The following is a 21,024-nucleotide window of genomic DNA, read 5'->3' on the forward strand; positions in this document are numbered from 1 at the left end:
GGCTTCACTGGAACAATGCAGCAAGCCAAGGACAGACATGTGGGCAAGAGAGCAGGGTGGAGTGTTAAAATGGCAAGCGACAGGGAGGTTTGAGTCATTCTTGCGGACAGACCGCAGGTGTTCTGCAAAGCGGTCGCCCAGTTTATGTTTGGTTTCTCCAATGTAGAGGAGACTGCATTGGGAGCAACGAATGCAGTAGACTAAGTTGGGGGAAATGCAAGTGAAATGCTGCTTCACTTGAAAGGAGTATTTGGGCCCTTGGACGGTGAGGAGAGAGGAAGTGAAGGGGCAGGTGTTGCATCTTTTGCGTGGGCATGGGGAGGTGCCATAGGTGGGGGTTGAGGAGTAGGGGGTGATGGAGGAGTGGACCAGGGTGTCCCAGAGGGAACGATCCCTACGAAATGCCACCAGGGCGGGTGAAGGGAAGATGAGTTTGGTGGTGGCATCATGCTGGAGTTGGTGGAAATGGCGGAGGATGATCCTTTGAATGCGGGGGATAAGTGAGGACAAGGGGGAGCCTATCATGTTTATGGGAGGGAGGAGAAGGCGTGAGGGCGGATGCGCAGGAGATGGGTCGGACATGTTTGAGGGCCCTGTCAACGACCGTGGGTGGAAAACCTGGGTTAAGGAAGAAGGAGGACATGTCAGAGGAACTGTTTTTGAAAGTAGCATCATCAGAACAGATGCGACGGAGGCGAAGGAACTGAGAGAATGGGATGGAGTCCTTACAGGAAGCGGGGTGTGAGGAGCTTTAGTCGAGGTAGCTATGGGAGTCGGTAAGCTTGTAATGGATATTGGTGGACAGTCTATCACCAGAGATTGAGACAGAGAAGTCAAGGAAGGGAAGGGAAGTATCAGAGATGGACCAGGTGAAAATGATGGAGGGGTGGAGATGGTATGGGTGGGGGGCATAAAAGATTTAAAAATAATGGAAATAGGTGGGAAAAGAAAAATCTATATAAATTATTGGAAAAATCAAAAGGAAGGTTGAAAAAACAGAAAGGGGGTGGGGATGGAGGAGGGAGTTCAAGATCTAAAGTTGTTGAATTCAATATTCAGTCCGGAAAGCTGTAAAGTGCCTAGTCGGAAGATGAGGTGCTGTTCCTCCAGTTTGCGTTGGGGTTCACTGGAACAATGCAGCAAGCCAAGGACAGACATGTGGGCAAGAGAGCAGGGTGGAATGTTAAAATAGCAAGCGACAGGGAGGTTTGGGTCATTCTTGCAGACAGACCGCAGGTATTCTGCAAAGCGGTCGCCCGGTTTATGTTTGGTTTCTCCAATGTAGAGGAGACTGCATTGTTGGGAGCAACGAATGCAGTAGACTAAGTTGGGGGAAATGCAAGTGAAATGCTGCTTCACTTGAAAGGAGTGTTTGGGCCCTTGGACGGTGAGGAGAGAGGAAGTGAAGGGGCAGGTGTTGCATCTTTTGAGTGGGTATGGGGAGGTGCCATAGGTGGGGGTTGAGGAGTAGGGGGTGATGGAGGAGTGGACCAGGGTGTCCTGGAGGGAACGATCCCTACGGAATGCCACCGGGGGGGGTGAAGGGAAGATGAGTTTGGTGGTGGCATCATGCTGGAGTTGGTGGAAATGGCGGAGGATGATCCTTTGAATGTGGGTGATAAGTGAGGACAAGGGGGAGCTTATCATGTTTCTGGGAGGGAGGAGAAGGCGTGAGGGCGGATGCGCGGGAGATGGGCCGGACACGGTTGAGGGCCCTGTCAACGACCATGGGTGGAAAACCTGGGTTAAGGAAGAAGGAGGACATGTCAGAGGAACTGTTTTTGAAAGTAGCATCATCAGAACAGATGCGACGGAGGCGAAGGAACTGAGGGAATGGTATGGAGTCCTTACAGGAAGCGGGGTGTGAGGAGCTGTAGTCGAGGTAGCTATGGGAGTCGGTAGGCTTGTAATGGATATTGGTGGACGGTCTATCACCAGAGATTGAGACAGAGAAGTCAAGGAAGGGAAGGGAAGTGTCAGAGTTGGACCACGTGAAAATGATGGAGGGGTGGAGATTGGAAGCAAAATTAATAAATTTTTCCAAGTCCCGACGAGAGCATGAAGCAGCACCGAAGTAATCATTGATGTACTGGAGAAAGAGTTGTGGATGAGGGCCGGAGTAGGACTGGAACAAGGAATGTTCCACATACCCCATAAAGAGACAGGCATAGCTGGGGCCCATGCGGGTACCCATAGCCACAGCTTTTATTTGGAGGAAGTGAGAGCAGTTGAAGGAGAAATTATTCAGTGTGAGAACAAGTTCGGCCTGATGGAGGAGAGTAGTGTTGGATGGGGATTGTTCGGGCCTCTGTTCGAGGAAGAAGCTAAGGGCCTTCACACCATCCTGGTGAGGGATGGAGGTCGCCATCTACCACTAATCTCCTCCGTAAGGCTGAACTTGTTCTCACACTGAACAATTTCTCCTTCAACTCTTCTCACTTCCTCCAAATAAAAGGTGTACCCGCCTAAAATGGGTACCCGCATGGGCCCCAGCTATGCTTGTCTCTTTATGTGGTATATGGAACATTTCTTGTTCCAGTCCTACTCTTGTCCCCTTCCACAACTCTTTCTCCGGTACATCGATGATTACTTCAGTGCTGCTTCATGCTCTCATTGGGACTTGGAAAAATTTATTAATTTTGCTTCCAACTCCACCCCTCCATCATTTTCATGTGGTCCATCTCTGACGCTTCCGTTCCCTTCCTTGACCTCTCTGTCTCAATCTCCGGTGATAGACTGTCCACCAATATCCATTACAAGCCTACCGACGCCCACAGCTACCTCGACTCAGCTCCTCACACCCCGCTTCCTATAAGGACTCCATCCCATTCTCTCAGTTCCTTCACCTCCATCGCATCTGTTCTGATGATGCTACCTTCAAAAGCAGTTCCTCTGCCATGTCCTCCTTTTTCCTTAACCCAGGTTTTCCACCCACGGTCGTTGACAGGGCTCTCAACCGTGTCCGGCCCATCTCCCGCGCATCCGCCCTCACGCCTTCTCCTCCCTCCCAGAAACATGATCGGATCTCCCTTGTCCTCACTTATCATCCCACCAGTGTCCACATTCAAAGGATCATCCTCCGCCATTTCCGCCAATTCCAGCATGAAGCCGCTACCAAACACATCTTCCCTTCACCCCCACTGTCGGCATTCTGTAGGGATCGTTCCCTCCGGGACACCCTGGTCCACTCCTCAGTCACCCCCTACTCCTCAACCCCCACCTATGGCACCTCCCCATGCCCACTCAAAAGTTGCAACACCTGCCCCTTCACTTCCTCTCTCCTCACCGTCCAAGGGCCCAAACACTCCTTTCAAGTGAAGCAGCATTTCACTTGCATTTCCCCCAACTTAGTCTACTGCATTCGTTGCTCCCAATGCAGTCTCCTCTACATTGGAGAAACCAAACATAAACCGGGCGACCGCTTTGCAGAACACCTGCGGTCTGTCTGCAAGAATGACCCAAACCTCCCTGTCGCTTGCTATTTTAACACTCCACCCTGCTCTCTTGCCCACATGTTTGTCCTTGGCTTGCTGCATTGTTCCAGTGAAGCCCAACACAAACTGGAGGAACAACATCTCATCTTCCGACTAGATACTTTATAGCCTTCCGGACTGAATATTGAATTCAACAACTTTAGATCTTGAACTCCCATCTCCATCCCCACCCCCTTTCTGTTCCTTCCCCCTTCTTTTTGTTTTTTCCAATAATTTATATAGATTTTTATTTTCCCACCTATTTCCATTATCTTTAAATCTTTTATGCCCCCCCCCACCCCCACTAGAGCTGTACCTTGAGTGCCGTACCATCTATTCTTAATCAGCACATTTGTTTAGATAATATTACCAACTTCAACACCTCTGTGTTCTTTTGTTCTATTGTCTGTGACATCTTTTGATTATCTGCTCCTATCACTGCTTGTTTGGCCCTACAACCACACCTCCCTCCCCACTTCTCTCTCCCAACCCAAACCACCCCCCCCCCCACCCCCCACCTTAAACCAGCTTATATTTCACCCCTCTCCTTGGTTTCACCCAGTTCTGTTGAAGGGTCATGAGGACTCGAAACGTAAACTCTTTTCTTCTCCGCCGATGCTGCCAGACCTGCTGAGTTTTTCCAGGTAGTTCTGTTTTTGTTTTGGATTTCCAGCATCTGCAGTTTTTTGTTTTTATCTCTCTGTTTAATTGACTGCCATTCCTCTTCAAGAAATGCCTACCTTGAAGAAATTTTGTTCCACTCTGCAACAAGGTTTCCGTATCTCTCTTTTGCCTTGTTCACCTTCATTGTTTTCCATTTCTCTCCTGATGTTTGACAATATGTTTACTAAAACCCGCTGTCACAGCCTTATCTCCTTTCTCAGTGACTGTCTCCGTCTCCAACTTACCCCACGTGGATTTCAGCTGAAATTCCATCCCTCTTGTTTCGAACCCATCCCAGGATTACAGGTATCTCCAGGACAAAAAACGTTTCTTGGACTGCTGTTCCTGTCAGATTCTGAGATCCACGCTCAGTGCCATGCGCCACCATATGAACACACTCGACCTCTCCCTCCAGCAGCACCGCCGCACCCTTTTTCAAAGCTGCGCGTGCCCCCAGTTTCATTTTATACTTCATCTCATCTGACGCTTCAACAAGAAACTTTTTCTCTTTCTCACAAGTGCTAAGGAACGCAAGCTCCAACAACTCATCGACACCAACACCCATCTAGGACCCTCCACCCCTGCCCGTCCCTCCGTCCCCACCCCATCTTCCAAACCCAGTCCCAGCCATGTATTCACTATACCCCCTGACCTTCCCCTCTCCGACGCTGAATGTTCAGTGCTCAGCAAAGGACTTAGTTTCATACCCTTACGCCCTCATCTCAATGAATTTCGGGCTTGGCACGATGCTGAACTCTTCTTTCGCCGTCTTCGTCTCCGGGCTCACTTCTTTGGGCAGAAGTCCTCTCCCCGTTCAACGGATCCTTTTACCTGCCTCCAATATTCTCTCTCCACCTGGACCCCTCCCTCTGGATTCTTACTTTCTCTTGATCTTTTCATTGAGAACTGTCGGCGCGACATTAGGCGTCACAATTTCTCTGCTCCTCTCACCCATTCAAATCTGTCTCTCTCTGAACTTACTGCACTCCTTCCTCTCAGGTCCAACCCCAACATTGTCATCAAACCCGCTGACAAGGGTGGTGCTGTTGTTGTCTGGTGCACTGACTTCTACCTCGCGGAGGCTGAGCGTCAACTCGCAGACACTTCCTCCTACCTCTCCCTGGACCATGACCCCACCACTGAACATCAAGCGATTGTTTCCAGGACTGTCACTGACCTCATCTCCTCTGGAGATCTTCCTCCCACATCTTCCAACCTGATAGTCGCCCAACCTTGGACGGCCTGCTTCTACTTCCTACCCAAAATCCATCAACACAACTGTCCCGGTAGACCGATCATGTCAGCTTGCTCCTGCCCCACAGAACTCATTTCTCATTATCTTGACTCCCATCTCGCTCCTCTTGTCCAGTCCCTTCCTATCTACATCCGTGATTCCTCTGACACCTTACGTCACATCAACAATTTCCAGTTCCCTGGCCCCAACCGTTTCCTCTTCACCATGGACATCCAATCCCTCTACACCTCCATCCCCCACCAGGATGGTCTGAGGGCCCTTAGCTTCTTCCTCGAACAGAGGCCCGAACAATCCCCATCTACCACTACTCTCCTCCGTCAGGCTGAACTTGTTCTCACACTGAACAATTTCTCCTTCAACTCCTCTCACTTCCTCCAAATAAAAGCTGTGGCTATGGGTACCCGCATGGGCCCCAGCTATGCCTGTTTCTTTATGGGGTATGTGGAACATTCTTTGTTCCAGTCCTAGTCTGGCCCCCTTCCACAACTATTTCTCCGGTACATCGATGATTACTTCGGTGCTGCTTCATGCTCTCGTCGGGACTTAGAAAAATTTATTAATTTTGCTTCCAATCTCCACCCCTCCATCATTTTCACGTGGTCCATCTCTGACACTTCCCTCCCCTTCCTTGACCTCTCTGTCTCAATCTCTGGTGATAGACTGTCCACCAATATCCATTACAAGCCTACGGACACCCACAGCTACCTCGACTAAGGCTCCTTACACCCCGCTTCCTGTAAGGACTCCATCCATTCTCTCAGTTCCTTCGCCTTCGTCGCATCTGCTCTGATGATGCTACTTTCAAAAACAGTTCCTCTGACATGTCCTCCTTCTTCCTTAACCCAGGTTTTCCACCCACGGTCGTCGACAGGGCCCTCAACCGTGTCCGGCCCATCTCCCGCGCATCCGCCCTCATGCCTTCTCCTCCCTCCCAGAAACATGATAGGCTCCCCCTTATCCTCACTTATCACCCCACCAGCCTCCGCATTCAAAGGATCATCCTCCGCCATTTCCGCCAACTCCAGCATGATGTCACCACCAAACACATCTTCCCTTCACCCCCCCCGGTGGCATTCCGTAGGGATCGTTCCCTCCGGGACACCCTGGTCCACTCCTCCATCACCCCCCACTCCTCAACCACCAGCTATGGCACCTCCCCATGTCCACGCAAAAGATGCAACGCCTGCCCCTTCATTTCCTCTCTCAACGTCCAAGGACCCAAACACTCCTTTCAAGTGAAGCAGCATTTCACCTGCATTTCCCCCAACTTGGTCTACTGTATTCGTTGCTCCCAATGCGGTCTCCTCTACATTGGAGAGACCAAACGTAAACTGGGCGACCGCTTTGCAGAACACCTGCGGTCTGTCTGCAAGAATGACCCAAACATCCCTGTCGCTTGCCATTTTAACACTCCACCCTGCTCTCTTACCCACATGTCTGTCCTTGGCTTGCTGCATTGTTCCAGTGAACCCCAACGCAAACTGGAGGAACAGCACCTCATCTTCCGACTAGACACTTTATAGCCTTCCGGACTGAATATTGAATTCAACAACTTTAGATCTTGAACTCCCTCCTCCATCCCCACCCCCTTTCTGTTTCTTCCCCCTTCCTTTTGTTTTTCCAATAATTTATATAGATTTTTCTTTTCCCACCTATTTCCATTATTTTTAAATCTTTTATGCCCCCCCACCCCCACTAGAGCTATACCGTGAGTGCCGTTGCATCCATTCTTAATTAGTAGATTCGTTTAGATAATATCATCAACTTCAACACCTCTGTGTTCTTTTGTTCTTTTGTCTCTGACGTCTTTTGATTCTCTGCTTCTATCAATGCTTGCTTGTCCCTATAATCACACCACCCCTCTCCACTTCTCTCCCCCCACCCACCCTGCACCCCTCCCCCACCCCCCCCACCTTAAACCAGCTTATATTTCACCCCTCTCCTTGGATTCCTCCAGTTCTGTTGAAGGGTCATGAGGACTCGCAACGTCAACTCTTTTCTCCGCTGATGCTGCCAGACCTGCTGAGTTTTTCCAGGTAGTTCTGTTTTTGCCTTGGCTTATAATGCCTCATCTGAAACCCTGAAGGGAAAAAACAGTTTGGACCAGTACTCTTATTTCCTAGTTTTTACTGGTGTTCCATTTTAAGGTAGAAAGACCAGTTTGGATTAGTATTCTTATTTCCCAGTTTTTACGGTGTTCCATTTTAGTGTTTACAAGACCAGTTTGGACCAGTATTTCCCAGTTTTTACTGTCTTTTCCTTCTGGGAAAGACAGCATCTGAAAGATAGCGCAGTACCTCTCAGAACTGAATTGGAATCTCAGCCTAAATTTTGTGCTCAAAATTTCTCTTGTACGGAGCTTGAACCCATAACCTTCTGAAGCAGAGGAAAGCATGCTTCCCATTGTTATGTGCAACGAATGTTAAAAAGTCGAGTCTTCCTCACAGCTGGACTGAGCAAGTCGTGAAATTCTCTTTGGGATTGCTGAGACCCTTGTAATGAAAAACTAGAATCACTCTCGGCCTGTATAATGTAATTTGTTGAGTGAAGTGCATGTTATTGACAGATAGTTGTAGTATACAACTGCAACATGAGCTTTGCCTACCATCAATTAAAACATTTACGACTCCAGACTGAGTTCATCATTGACAGGAACATAAATTTTAAACAATTCTTTTAATTCTGAAGCTCATAAAAGAAGCAATTCTAAAAGTATCAAGTACAATAGACAGAGCTTTTTCATTGTTCAATGTAACATTTGCTGGTTACAATATTCTGTCCGACAATTTGTGTTCTACTTTGAAGTATGTAGCTGCACGGTAATCAAAATGGGAAACACCATATTGCAAACATCAGTTCTGTTCGGTCTCCTGTAAGTCCAGGCCCATTGAACAATATGGGAAACTTGTATTTTATAGAACAAGTTGATGGGCTAGCAGTTGTAAGGAATAAAAAACTGTGCAGATTTAAAGATTGGTATCTGGCGAATACCATTCTGAATTGCGTTCATGTTATTTATAATGGAATATTTAGGTTAAAGCTTTGGTACAGTCCAAGTCTGACATGAAATACCTATGTTTCCTTTTTAACTGAATAATTGTCTATTATAATGACCATCCTGCAGACTTTCTAGTTACAGAAGATTCAAAGGTGTGCATCATCTGTACTGGCGTACGGCAGGCAGTGGGAGAAGTGAAAAGAAGACAGCTACAGAAAAACATAGCTACCTTTAAGGAAATCATCCCTCAATTGGTTAAGCACAGTCCAAGTGCTGTTTTACTCGTTGTCACGACTCCAGGTAAAGTTTAAATTGATTAAACAGTGCTGAGAATGTCTTCAGTTGCATGTGTGTATTCACTGGGAAAATCTAGAATGCTACCTCACACCACTGAATATCTTTATTTTTGTTTTGGTGAAATGCTTGATTAAAGCAAAGATTTGGGTACCACTACACATTTGTACTATTGCACTTGTTTCCTTTTCTTTCCTGTCCAATTTTCTCTCCTCCCTTCTTTCTGAATGGGATTGGTCCTTGCCAGACAATCCTTGAGCTCCAGTACGACACCCAATATTCAAACATTTTTCCAAATAAGTTTATTGAGAAGCGAAGAAAGAACTTTGAAGTACGTAGCTGCTTTTCGCATCCTCAGGCTGTAAGATAGTGATTCAGAGAACTACTATTGCAGCGTTGTCACTGTTGTTAAGTAGTCAAACACAGTAGCCAACTTGTGCCCAGCATGATTCCACAAATAACAAATGAGTGAGCAGCCAGAAAATCTAGATATTTTGAAGTGCTGATCGAAGGAAGAAAATTAGTGCAGGAACTTTTCTGGCCTCTTCAAGTGGTGTCATGAGATCTTTTGCATCTGTGTGAACAGGAGTTCATTTATTGCCTTGGGCAGAATTCTCCCATCTGGGGCCAAGTCCTGTGGCAGGACCGGGTCGGGAATTGGTTCCCACTGCGGAGGCTGATGGGAAATCCCATGGTATCTTCCGCCCCCGGCATCATTAATGATGCAGCCAGGGGTTTCCCGGTGTCTTGCATGGCAGGGAAGAATGATGGTGCGTGCCCTGCCATCATATCTGGGCGCCATATTTAGAAGGCACCCGGGCATCCTCACTGCCAATACGAACGACGGAGATGTCTGGAAGGGGAGGTGAAGTTCAGTGATAACTTCCTGTGTGGCCTCCTGGACTATGTCCAGGTCCGGAGGAATATACTGTACCCGGCTGATGGGAAGAGGAGGCCGCGCAGGGAAACCAACCCCACGCGGGTGCAGGTGGCCATTGCTGTCAGTGCCCAGGTTGTCCAGAGCAGGTCAGCAATACAATGTGCAAAAGGATGAACGACCTCATTGGCTCTTCCAGGATAAGTAAAGCTTCAGCTGCTTGCACCAACCACAACGAGACCAATATGTCAGGGAACATGGACCTCAATGGCAATGGCATAGTCATGCCTCACAGCCCAACTGCAGTGCATCCACTCTGCGGTGGGGTGACCACTGTCGCTCCTTTATCCTTCCACATACAGAGATCATTGTATGGAAGCGGGGGCGGGTAGGCTTGGGCGTAGAGGGCACCAGTAATCTCCACGAATCAGGTACCTGTGTAAGCCTTCTCCTTGGATGTGGATGGGTTTAGTGCTCTGGAGGGTGCTAGCAAGTTATCCCTTTTGGATAACTTGCAGTGCAATAATGCCATGCCACACAACAGTGGGCTATCTAAGAATGGAAGAGTGAGAATTGAACATCAAATTGCAATGTACAAATGGATGCAACATACACCTCCTCTCAAACAGCTTTTCTGTTGTTTTTAAGCAGGAGAAGATAAAGCACAGGGAAGGAGGGGTGGCCCACACCTGAGACCTCTCACAGAGTTCGAGGAGAGGGCAGCTCAGCTGGCAGGTGTGGAGTGGGACCGGGCAGTTAGCAATGGGGAGCTTGGACTTGGGCGTCCGCCCAGTAAAGATCCATCCATATTATAGAAACCTGAGGGTCAAATGTACCTCCATGTCAGAGGCAGATCATGCTGTCACTTGCTCTCTCCACTCGCACTTACAGGTGCCAGCAGGAAGAGGCCAAGGCCCGAGGATGAGGACTCCCTGTAAGGCCTCAGCAGAAGCACTAGCCCAGAGAGGACCCAGGAGAGAGGGGAAGAGGAGAGATGTGCACCCGTACAGGCGTCACAGCAGACACCTGTACTCTCCACCAGCCCAGGGACACATACCTCGGTGGATATTCGTTCTAGCTTCTAGCTCAGGAAGGGTCTCACAATCTGGTGGTCACTACACGGACACGTGTCTGCAACAGGAGATGGCAGGGTCAGCCGAGCTCACTGGCACCTGTTGGGGAAGACACATCTGCGAGGTCCAAATCCGATGATGGGCCTCTGGAATCAGCCTTCCAACTAATGGTGGAGAGGAAGCAAGATGCAGGAGAACATCAGGCAGAGGCATTGGAGGCCCTCAACAGAGCGGCACACAAGTCAGAGGAGTCTGCCACCTGCTCTCTGAGGAAGTGGTGCTGATCTGTGCGCACATTGAGGTTTCCATGGGGAGGTTGGTGGACTCCATGGAGATTCTAGTCCATCAGATCCTGCCGGAGATGCGTGCAGATCTCCACTACATCATGGCAACCATGAGGCAGCTGTTGCAGTTGGCACACAAGGGGAGGGACAAGGCACTTCCTCCTCCCTTCAGGTGCCCCTTCCCCTCAAGGAGTCAGGCCAGAGCCTTCAGGCACCTTAAGGGAGGACCCGCGGCAACTGGATACCCCTGGGTCATCCACTCACATCTCAGAGATTGCCTGGATCTTCCGAATCCCCTTTGCCTGTGACCCCTTCAACCTTGTCCTCTGTCACAGCTGGCTCAGGGGGACAACCAAAGGAAGCTAGGGCCCTCTAGGCCTCAGGTCATCAGAGGATAGCCACCAAAGTCATTAAAGGCAACATGGCAAACTAATCTGCAGGCTGCCTCTGCCCCTGCCGAGGATGTCGGGTGAGCACCTCGAAGAAGTAGGCCAAGGAAAATAAAGAAATTTTCATCACAACTGGTTGCATGGGTGAACAAAGGAAATTCATAATTTTAAGTTAGGTAAATACAATCATTTCCACTGCTGTATTGTCCACTGATTTCTTTCAGCATGGTTCTTAAGCCTTAGCCAAATGCAACCCCCCCCCCCGGCCCAAGCACCTCTCCTGCATATACTCGACTACAACACAAGGATCTGCTTAGTTTCGACCAGACCAGCAGGGTGGTTGTGACTTTTTTTTCTGTGCTCCGGCATCATTTCCCCTCCCCAGTCACCCATACCCTTTCCCCTATCGCCATTGACCCCCCTGACGTTCCCACTGTTACCCTCCAACCCAAACCCTTTTCCTTTTGATAATGTCCAGGTAAATGTTCATGTTCCCTTCCTCCCCAAAAATCCTACCCCCATACACCGTTTCCTACCCGACTTCCTCCTGCTCAGCTCCTCAAGTCCGTGTTTACCTCTGTGACCCTCACTGTCCCTTCACATGACACCGTTGCACCCTCACCCGCCCACCCTACTGGCTCCCTCTGCCCCCTGTAACAGTGACCATCCTCTTGTACTAAGCCACCCTGAGTTCGCTCCCCAGGAGACAACGGTTGACTCCATCGACCCCTCCCTGTGAAACCCTTCACCTGGACATGACCCCTTCTTCACACACCTGGATATAACCCCACCCACCCTGCCCAACAACCAACGTGGCCTTTCCCAACCTCCCCTTCTGTTCCCTCTATCACTTTGATACACCCTTGTAAAACCCTTTCCTGCACCCCCAACCACCTCTAGGTCTCCACATTCCCACCTCACCTTCAGTCCTCTTAGTCTTCTTTAACCCACTCCTCCAACACTCCATCGCACCTCCCACACTGTACCTCCTGCTGCCTTCCATCCTGCAGCTCGAGGATCCGATCCCTTAGTGACGTCCTTGAAAGAATGTCTGAACCTATGGTGACGTCCCTGGAAGAAGGTCTGAACCCATGGCGACGTCCCTGGAAGAAGGTCTAAAGCTTGGGTGAAGTCCCTGGATGGTCTGAAGCCTGAGCGAGATTGCTGCGTGGAGAATTCTCACTTTTTGGAAGCTGCTTTGTGGAGGAGCCACGTGGATGAAGCTCCACCCACCCTGTACTGCACATGGTGCTCCAGGGTCTGGTATATGGAGGTCTCCATCTTGTCATCAGATGTCCGCGAGCTGACCAAGGCCCTTAAGGTAAGGCTTCACTCCAGCCTCTGGCGGGAATCATGATCCCCCATAGCGGGCAGTATTGGAAGTTCCCGCTGTGCTTTCACTTTTGTGTGATTTTTGGACCTCCTGCTGAATTCTTCCCGTCCACCATTGATCCTGCAGATGGGGGCATGGGAGAATTCCGCCCCTCACTTCTGGAACTTTGGCTGTACACCCTAAGATTATCTTTCTCTTCTTTCCTGTTGTTGCTCATAGCATCGATAGTTTCAATGAGTTATCCATCAGTAAGTTAGACCCTTGTCCTGAATTGTGTCAAGCAGTTTACATCAGGGAAAGATAGTTATGGTAGTTACTGGACTAGTAATCCAGAGGCCCATACTCTCAAAGGAAGGTGGTTGTGGTTGTTGGAGGCAATAAATCTCAGTCCCAGGACATCACTGCAGGCGTTCCTCAAGGTAGTGTGAGGCCCAACCACCTTCAGCTGCTTCATCAATGCCATTCACTCCATCATAAGGTCACAAGTGTGGATATTTGCTGATGATTATGCAATGTTCAGCACCATTTGTGACTCATTAGTTACTGAAGCAGTCTGTACCAATATGCAGGAAGATCTGGAAGATATTCAGCATTGACAAGTGGCAATTAAGTATCATTCTTGCCACCTAAGTGCCAGGTCATGACTATCTCCAAAAAGAGGAAATCTAACACCATCGCTGAATTCCTCCACCATCAACATCCTGGGGATTACCACTGACCAGAAACTTAACTGGACTAGCCATATACTCTGGTGGGTTCAAATCCTACCAGGCCAGCTGGGGGAATTTAAATTCAATTAATAAATCTGGAATATAAAGCTGGTCTTACTAATAGTGACCATGGAGCTATCATCGATTATTGTTAAAACCTGTCTAGTTCACTAATGCCCTTTTGGGGGCCTTATTTGGCCTGCTTGGGTGGGACTCCAGATGCACAGCAATGTGGTTAACCCTTAACTGCCCTCTGGCCTATCAAGCCACTCAGTTCAAGGGCAATTAGGGATGAGAAACGATTGTTGGCCTTGCCAGTGACATCCACATCCCATGAAGGAGTAAATTTAAAAAAAATTCAGATCCTGTTTATTCTCCTTCTCCAGTATCATCATGTTGTATGGTGGTGGGGACAGTGGTGGAGGTGTAATGTTACTGGACTAGTCATCCAGAAGCTCTGGCTAATACTTTGGGAACACAGATGCCTTTTCAGCCAATTCAATTCACTCCACATGATATGAAGAAATGGCTGAAAGCACTGGATACAACCAAGGACATGGGCCCTGACAACATCTCAACTGTAGTGCTGAAGCCAAGCTGTTCCAGTACAGCTACAACCACTGGCATCTACCTGACAATGTGGAAAATTGCCCAGACATGTAATGTTCACAGAAAGCAGGACAAATCCAATCTGGCCAATTACCGCCCCATCAGTCTACACTCGATCATCAGAAAAGTGATGGAAGAAGTCTTTGTAGTGTTTTCAAGCAGCATGTACCAGAGTAGTAATCTGTTTATTGATATTCAATTTGAGTTCTGCCAGGGCCACTTAGCTCTTTTTTTATTCGTTCATGGGATGTGGACGTCGCTGGCTAGGCCAGCATTTATTGCCCATCCCTAATTGCCCTTCTTCAAATGGCATTTTAAGAGCCAACGACATTGCTGTGGGTCTGGAATCACGAGTAGGCCAGACTAGGTAAGGACAGCAGATTTCCTTCCTTAAAGGACATTAGTGAACCAGAAAGGTTTTTACAACAATCGACAATGGTTTCATGGTCATCATTAGACTTTTAATTCCAGGTTTTTATTTAATTCAAATTCCATCATCTGCCATGGTGGGATTCGAACCCGGGTCCCCAGAGCATTATCCTGGGTCTCTCGATTACTAGTCCAGCAACAATACCAATCCTGACCTCATTACAGACTTTGTTCAAACATGGACAAAAGAGCTGAACTTGAAATGAAGTGAGAACTGTCCTTGCCATCAAGACAGCATTTGACCAAGTGTGGTCAAAGATCCTAAGCAAAATTCCTCCATCAGAATCAGGAGGAAAACTCTCCACTAGCTGGAGTCATACCTAGCACAAAGGAAAATGGTTGTGATTGTTGGAGGCAATAAATCTCAGTCTGAGGACATCACTGCAGGAGTTCCTCAAGGTAGTGTTCTAGGCCAACCATCTTCAGCTGCATCATCAATGCCGTTCCCTCCATCATAAGGTCACAAGTATGGATATTTGCTGATGATTGCGCAATGTTCAGCACCATTTGTGACTTTTCAGATGGCGAAGCAGTCTGTACCAATATGCAGCAAGACCTGGAAAATATTCAGCGTTGGCTGATAAGTGGCAATTAAGTATCATTCTTGCCACACAAATGCCAGGCCATGACCTTCTCCAAAAAGAGAGAATCTCCCCATTTCCCCTTAACATTCAATAGCATTACCATTGCTGAGTCCCCTATCATCAACATCCTGGGGATTACCATTGACCAGAAACTTAACTGGACTAGCCATATAAATACTTTGGCTATAAGAGCAGGTTAGATGCTGGGAATTAAGTGGTGAGTAACTCACCTGCTTACATCCCAAAGCCTGTCTACCAGCTACAAGGCACAAGTCAGGAGTGTGATGGAATACTCGCCACTTGCCTGGATGAGTGCAGCTCCATGAACACTGAAGAAGCTTGACACAATCCAGGACAAAGCAGCCGGCTTGATTAGCAACCCATCCACCACTTTAAACATCCATTTCCTCATCACCGATGCACAGTTGCAGCAGTGTTTACTATATACAAAGTGCACCGCGCAATTCGCCAAGGCTCCTTCAACAGCACCTTCCAAAACCACAACCTCAACTATCTAGAAGGACAAGGGCAGCAGATGCATGGGAACACCACCACCTGTAAGTTCCCCTCCGAGCCACACACCATCCTGACTTGGAAATATATCGTTGTTCCTTCACTGTTGCTGGATCAAAATCCTGGAGCTCCCTGTCTAACAGCACAGTGGTTTTACCTACACCACATGGACTGCAGTGGTTCAGGAAGGCAGTTCACCATCACCTTCTCAAGGGCAATTAGGATGAGCAATAAATCCTGGCCTTGCAAGCAATACTGACATCCCATGAACAAATAAAAAAGAAGAATTGACCACACTAATTGACATTTGCATTCCATTCCAACAATCGAGATTCCTCTGAATTTAGTCCTTTTGGATTTTGCTATTTGCAGGCTCTCTTCTTCCTTCCCCAATCTAGGAAACTCTATCTGAATCTGAGAGGTCAGTGGATGAGATCTAAATGACAAAATAGTAATTTTTTTTTGTAAATGGTGTTACATAACACTTGTTGCACCATTCTCCTAATTTTCAAGTTATCAGTACAGTACTGTGGGTACGCCCCAGTTTAATCAGAACATCTCCTTAAACTTCAATTTAGATCCTTGTTCGTGCAGCCTACAATGAAAATAAATCCTTCATATTCACTCATGATCACTATCATGTGCTTCAAGTAATTGAATTTTACGTTTAAATAGCAAGCATTTCAGACAATAGCATATGACAGGACAGTCAGAAAATGAAATCTTTTTCACAAATTAATTTTCCATTTTTAACTAGTTTACAGTGACATGAGAAGTTACTTTTTTTCTGGACTTTGTTTGCTTTTCAGTGGATGCAATGACCTATGTTGCCTGGAGACTGAGTGGATTCCCAAAGCACCGTGTGATTGGCATGGGTACTGACTTGGACACTGCCAGGTTTCGTTTTTTACTAGGCGCAAAGTTGAAAATTAATCCAATAAGTGTTCATGCATACATCATCGGTGAACAAGGAGATGAAAGTGGTATGTGGTCACCTGCCAATTTGCTAAAATATTCATAAAGGTATTGTACATATGCCTATGAAGTGTACAAGTTTTGTGGCTTTGTTCTAAATGATCAATGTAAATTGCATTTTTTCTCCATTTCAATTTGGATGGCTGTTGTTCATACAAAATTTTTCTGAAATGCATGGCTCAAGTGTTTGACGCTTAAGCAGAAAAATGTCACATTGTATCCTGGAACTCCCTCCCTAACAGCACTGTGGGTGTACCTACACCACATGGACTGCAGCGATTCAAGAAGGTGGCTCACCACCACCTTCTCAAGGGCAATTAAGGGATGGCCAATAAATATTGGCCTAGCCAGTGACACTCATATCCCATGAACGATTAATAAAAAGAAATAATCTCAGGACTATCACTTCAAAGCTCTTGTCTCAAATCAGTGAACTTCATCAATTTTCAGCCACTTAGGTAATCAGAGTATCCACCAGTGGTGGTCACCAGAGAAAGTTGGAATCCAGAAAGTTTCTTGCTTGGAAGGGGATGATATATTTTTCTAGATGGTGTAGGGTTGATGTGGTAAGAGAAATTAAGATAGAAAAAATCCTAAACATACAAATATTAAGTGCCATTGTTACAAACATTACTGATATTGACATTTAAAATCAAATTAGAGGAATGATTGCCAGCTACTTAGTTGAATGAACAATAAAATTATAAACACCGTGTCTCCTGCCAATGCAAGTTGCCTGCAAAGATGGCCACTGGTACATGTCTGTGCATGTGCACTGGTCCACACATGCACAGAAGACCAGTGATAAAAACAAAAAAACTGCGGATGCTGGAAATCCAGTGAAGTCAGCCTAGTTAAAATTGTTTGGAAAGTAAAACCGCACATTTCGGTGGCAAGAAGAAATGCTTGCAAGTTATTCCATGGCAAGAACGAATGATTGCAAGTTAGATTCACTGCACAGGAGATTTACTGTACATTGTAAGTGAACCATCATAGGGGATTTGTTGTACAATGTAAGGGAGCTATCATAGGAATATGAATAGACCTTCATTCATTTATACGTTTCAGTGATATGGGCACTTTTGAGGCTGTAATGAGTAAAGATGTTTGCAAGTGATCTTCAAGTGTTGAAAGGGCTGAAGAATTAGAGTCTCCCATTACTGCCACCTGATTTGACAGCTTTAAGTATGGAAAGATATCTGATTAGGAAATGGGTGAAGGGGTTATGGACCATTTGAGTGTAATTATTTAACAGGATAAATGGGCCAGAGGTGTGGTCTTGTTTTTCTCTATATAAGTGTCACCCTGAGGCTGGGGGGAGTTCTGATCTCCATCACTCAATGACATGACAGAGTGAAGCGGACACACCATGTTTGCAACAAATGCAGCCAATTATAAAAGATTGATAAAAACAAAAAAACTGCGGATGCTGGAAATCCAAAACAAAAACAGAATTACCTGGAAAAACTCAGCAGGTCTGGCAGCATCGGCGGAGAAGAAAAGAGTTGACGTTTCGAGTCCTCATGACCCTTCGACAGAACTTGAGTTCGAGTCCAAGAAAGAGTTGAAATATAAGCTGGTTTAAGGTGTGTGGGGGGGCGGAGAGACAGAGAGAAGTGGAGGGGGGGTGTAGTTGTAGGGACAAACAAGCAGTGATAGAAGCAGATCATCAAAAGATGTCAACAACAATAGAACAAAAGAACACATAGGTGTTAAAGTTGGTGATATTATTTAAACGAATGTGCTAATTAAGAATGGATGGTAGGGCACTCAAGGTATAGCTCTAGTGGGGGTGGAGGGAGCATAAAAGATTTTAAAATATTTAAAAATAATGGAAATAGGTGGGAAAAGAAAAATCTATATAATTTATTGAAAAAAAAGGAAGGGGGAAACAGAAAGCGGGTGGGGATGAGAGGAGTTGCATACCTCTCTTTTGCCTTGCTCACCTTCATTGCTTTCCATTTCCCTCCTGGTGTTTGACAGGGTGTTTACTAAAACCCGCTTTCACAGCCATATCTCCTTTCTCAGTGACTGTCTCCGTCTCCGACTTACCCCACGTGGATTTCAACTGGAATTCCACCCATCATGTTTCGAACCCACCCAGGATTACAGGTATCTCTGGGACATAAAACGTTTCTCGGACTGCTGTTCCCATCACATTCTGAAATCCACACTCAGTGCCATGCGCCGCCATATGAACACACTCGACCTCTCCCTTCAGCAGCACCGCCGTACCCTTTTTCAAAGATGCGCGTGCCCCCAGTTTCATTTTATCCTTCGGCTCATCCGACGCCTCAACAAGAAACTTTTTCTCTTTCTCTCAAGTGCTAAGGAACGCAATCTCCAACAACTCATTGACACCAACACCCATCTAGGACCCTCCACCCCTGCCCGTCCCTCCGTCCCCACCCCATCATCCAATCCCAGCCCCAGCCGTGTATTCACTATACCCCCTGACCTTCCCCTCTCCGACGCTGAACGTTCAGTGCTCAGTAAAGGACTTAGTTTCATACCCTTATGCCCTCACCTCAATGAATTTTGGGCTCGGCATGATGCTGAACTCTTCTTCCGCCGTCTTCGTCTCCGGGCTCACTTCTTTGGGCAGGAGTCCTCTCCCAGTTCAACAGATCCTTTTACCTATCTCCAATATTCTCCCTCCATCTGGACCCCTCCCTCTGGATTCTTACCTTCTCTTGATCTTTTCATTGAGAACTGTCGGCACGACATTAGTCGTCTCAATTTCTCTGCTCCTCTCACCCATTCTAACCTGTCTCTCTCTGAACTTACTGCACTCCATTCTCTCAGGTCCAATCCTGACATTGTCATCAAACCCGCTGACAAGGGTGGTGCTGTTGTTGTCTGGCGCACTGACATCTACCTCGCGGAGGCTGAGCGTCAACTCGCAGACACTTCTTCCTACCTCTCCCTGGACCATGACCCCACCACTGAACATCAAGCCATTGTTTCCAGGACCGTCACTGACCTCATCTCCTCTGGGGATCTTCCTCCCACAGCTTCCAACCTGACAGTTGCCCAACCTCAGACGGCCCGCTTCTATCTCCTACCCAAAATCCACAAACAGAACTGCCTCGGTAGACCGATCGTCTCAGCTTGCTCCTGCCCCACAGAACTCATTTCTCGTTATCTTGACTCCCTTCTCTGTCCCCTTGTCCAGTCCCTTCCCACCTACATTTGTGATTCCTCTGACACCTTACGTCACATCAACAATTTCCAGTTCCCTGGCCCCAACCGCTTCCTCTTCACCATGGACGTCCAATCCCTCTACACCTCCATCCCCCACCAGGATGGTCTGAAGGCCCTTAGCTTCTTCCTCGAACAGAGGCCCGAACAATCCCCATCCACCACTACTCTCCTCCGTCAGGCTGAACTTGTTCTCACGCTGAACAATTTCTCCTTCAACTCCTCTCACTTCCTCCAAATAAAAGCTGTGGCTATGGGTACCCGCATGGGCCCCAGCTATGCCTGTCTCTTTATGGGGTATGTGGAACATTCCTTGTTCCAGTCCTACTCCGGCCCCCTTCCACAACTCTTTCTCCGGTACATCGATGATTACTTCGGTGCTGCTTCATGCTCTCGTCGGGACTTAGAAAAATTTATTAATTTTGCTTCCAATCTCCACCCCTCCATCATTTTCACGTGGTCCATCTCTGACACTTCCCTTCCCTTCCTTGACCTCTGTCTCAATCTCTGGTGATAGACTGTCCACCAATATCCATTACAAACCCACCGACTCCCACAGTTACCTCGACTACAGCTCCTTACACCCCGCTTCCTGTAAGGACTCCATCCCATTCTCTCAGTTCCTTCACCTCCGTTGCATCTGTTCTGATGATGCTACCTTCAAAAACAGTTCCTCTGACATGTCCTCCTTCTTCCTTAACCGAGGTTTTCCACCCATGATCGTTGACAGGGCCCTCAACCGTGTCCGGCCCATCTCCCGCGCATCCACCCTCACGCCTTCTCCTCCCTCCCAGAAACATGATAGTGTCCGCCTTGTCCTCACTTATCACCCCACCAGCCTCCGCATTCAAAGGATCATCCTCCGCCATTTCCGCCAACTCCAGCATGATGCCACCGTCAAACACATCTTCCCTTCACCCCCCCTATTGGCATTCTGTAGGGATCGCTCCCTCCAGGACACCCTGGTCCACTCCTCCATCACCCCCTACTCCTCAACCCCCTCCTATGGCACCACCCCATGCCCACGCAAAAGATGCAACACCTGCCCCTTCACCTCCTCTCTCCTCACTGTCCAAGGGCCCAAACCCTCCTTTCAAGTGAAGCAGCACTTCACTTGCATTTCCCCCAACTTAGTCTACTGCATTCGTTGCTCCCAATGTGGTCTCCTCTACATTGGAGAGACCAAACGTAAACTGGGCGACCGCTTTGCAGAACACCTGCGGTCTGTCCGCAAAAATGACCCAAACCTCCCTGTCGCTTGCCGTTTTAACACTCAACCCTGCTCTCTTGCCCACATGTCTGTCCTTAGCTTGCAGCATTGTTCCAGTGAAGCCCTACGCAAACTGGAGGAACAACACCTCATC

The 21,024-nt window shown here is 47.7% G+C and overlaps 1 protein-coding gene across 1 annotated transcript in view; it reads left to right on the top strand.

Moving 5' to 3' along the window:
* LOC121283144 (L-lactate dehydrogenase A chain-like) overlaps positions 1-21,024 on the top strand; it is a 48,803-nt gene that overhangs the window by 11,988 nt on the left and 15,791 nt on the right. The window contains exons 4-5 of the mRNA XM_041197299.1: positions 8,516-8,689; positions 16,294-16,467. Of these exons, the coding sequence (XP_041053233.1) occupies positions 8,516-8,689; positions 16,294-16,467 (348 nt within the window). The remainder of the gene's footprint in view (positions 1-8,515; positions 8,690-16,293; positions 16,468-21,024) is intronic.

This window comes from Carcharodon carcharias, chromosome 10 (assembly GCF_017639515.1).
Source record: "Carcharodon carcharias isolate sCarCar2 chromosome 10, sCarCar2.pri, whole genome shotgun sequence".
In the NCBI taxonomy this organism is placed as follows: Eukaryota; Metazoa; Chordata; class Chondrichthyes; order Lamniformes; family Lamnidae; genus Carcharodon; species Carcharodon carcharias.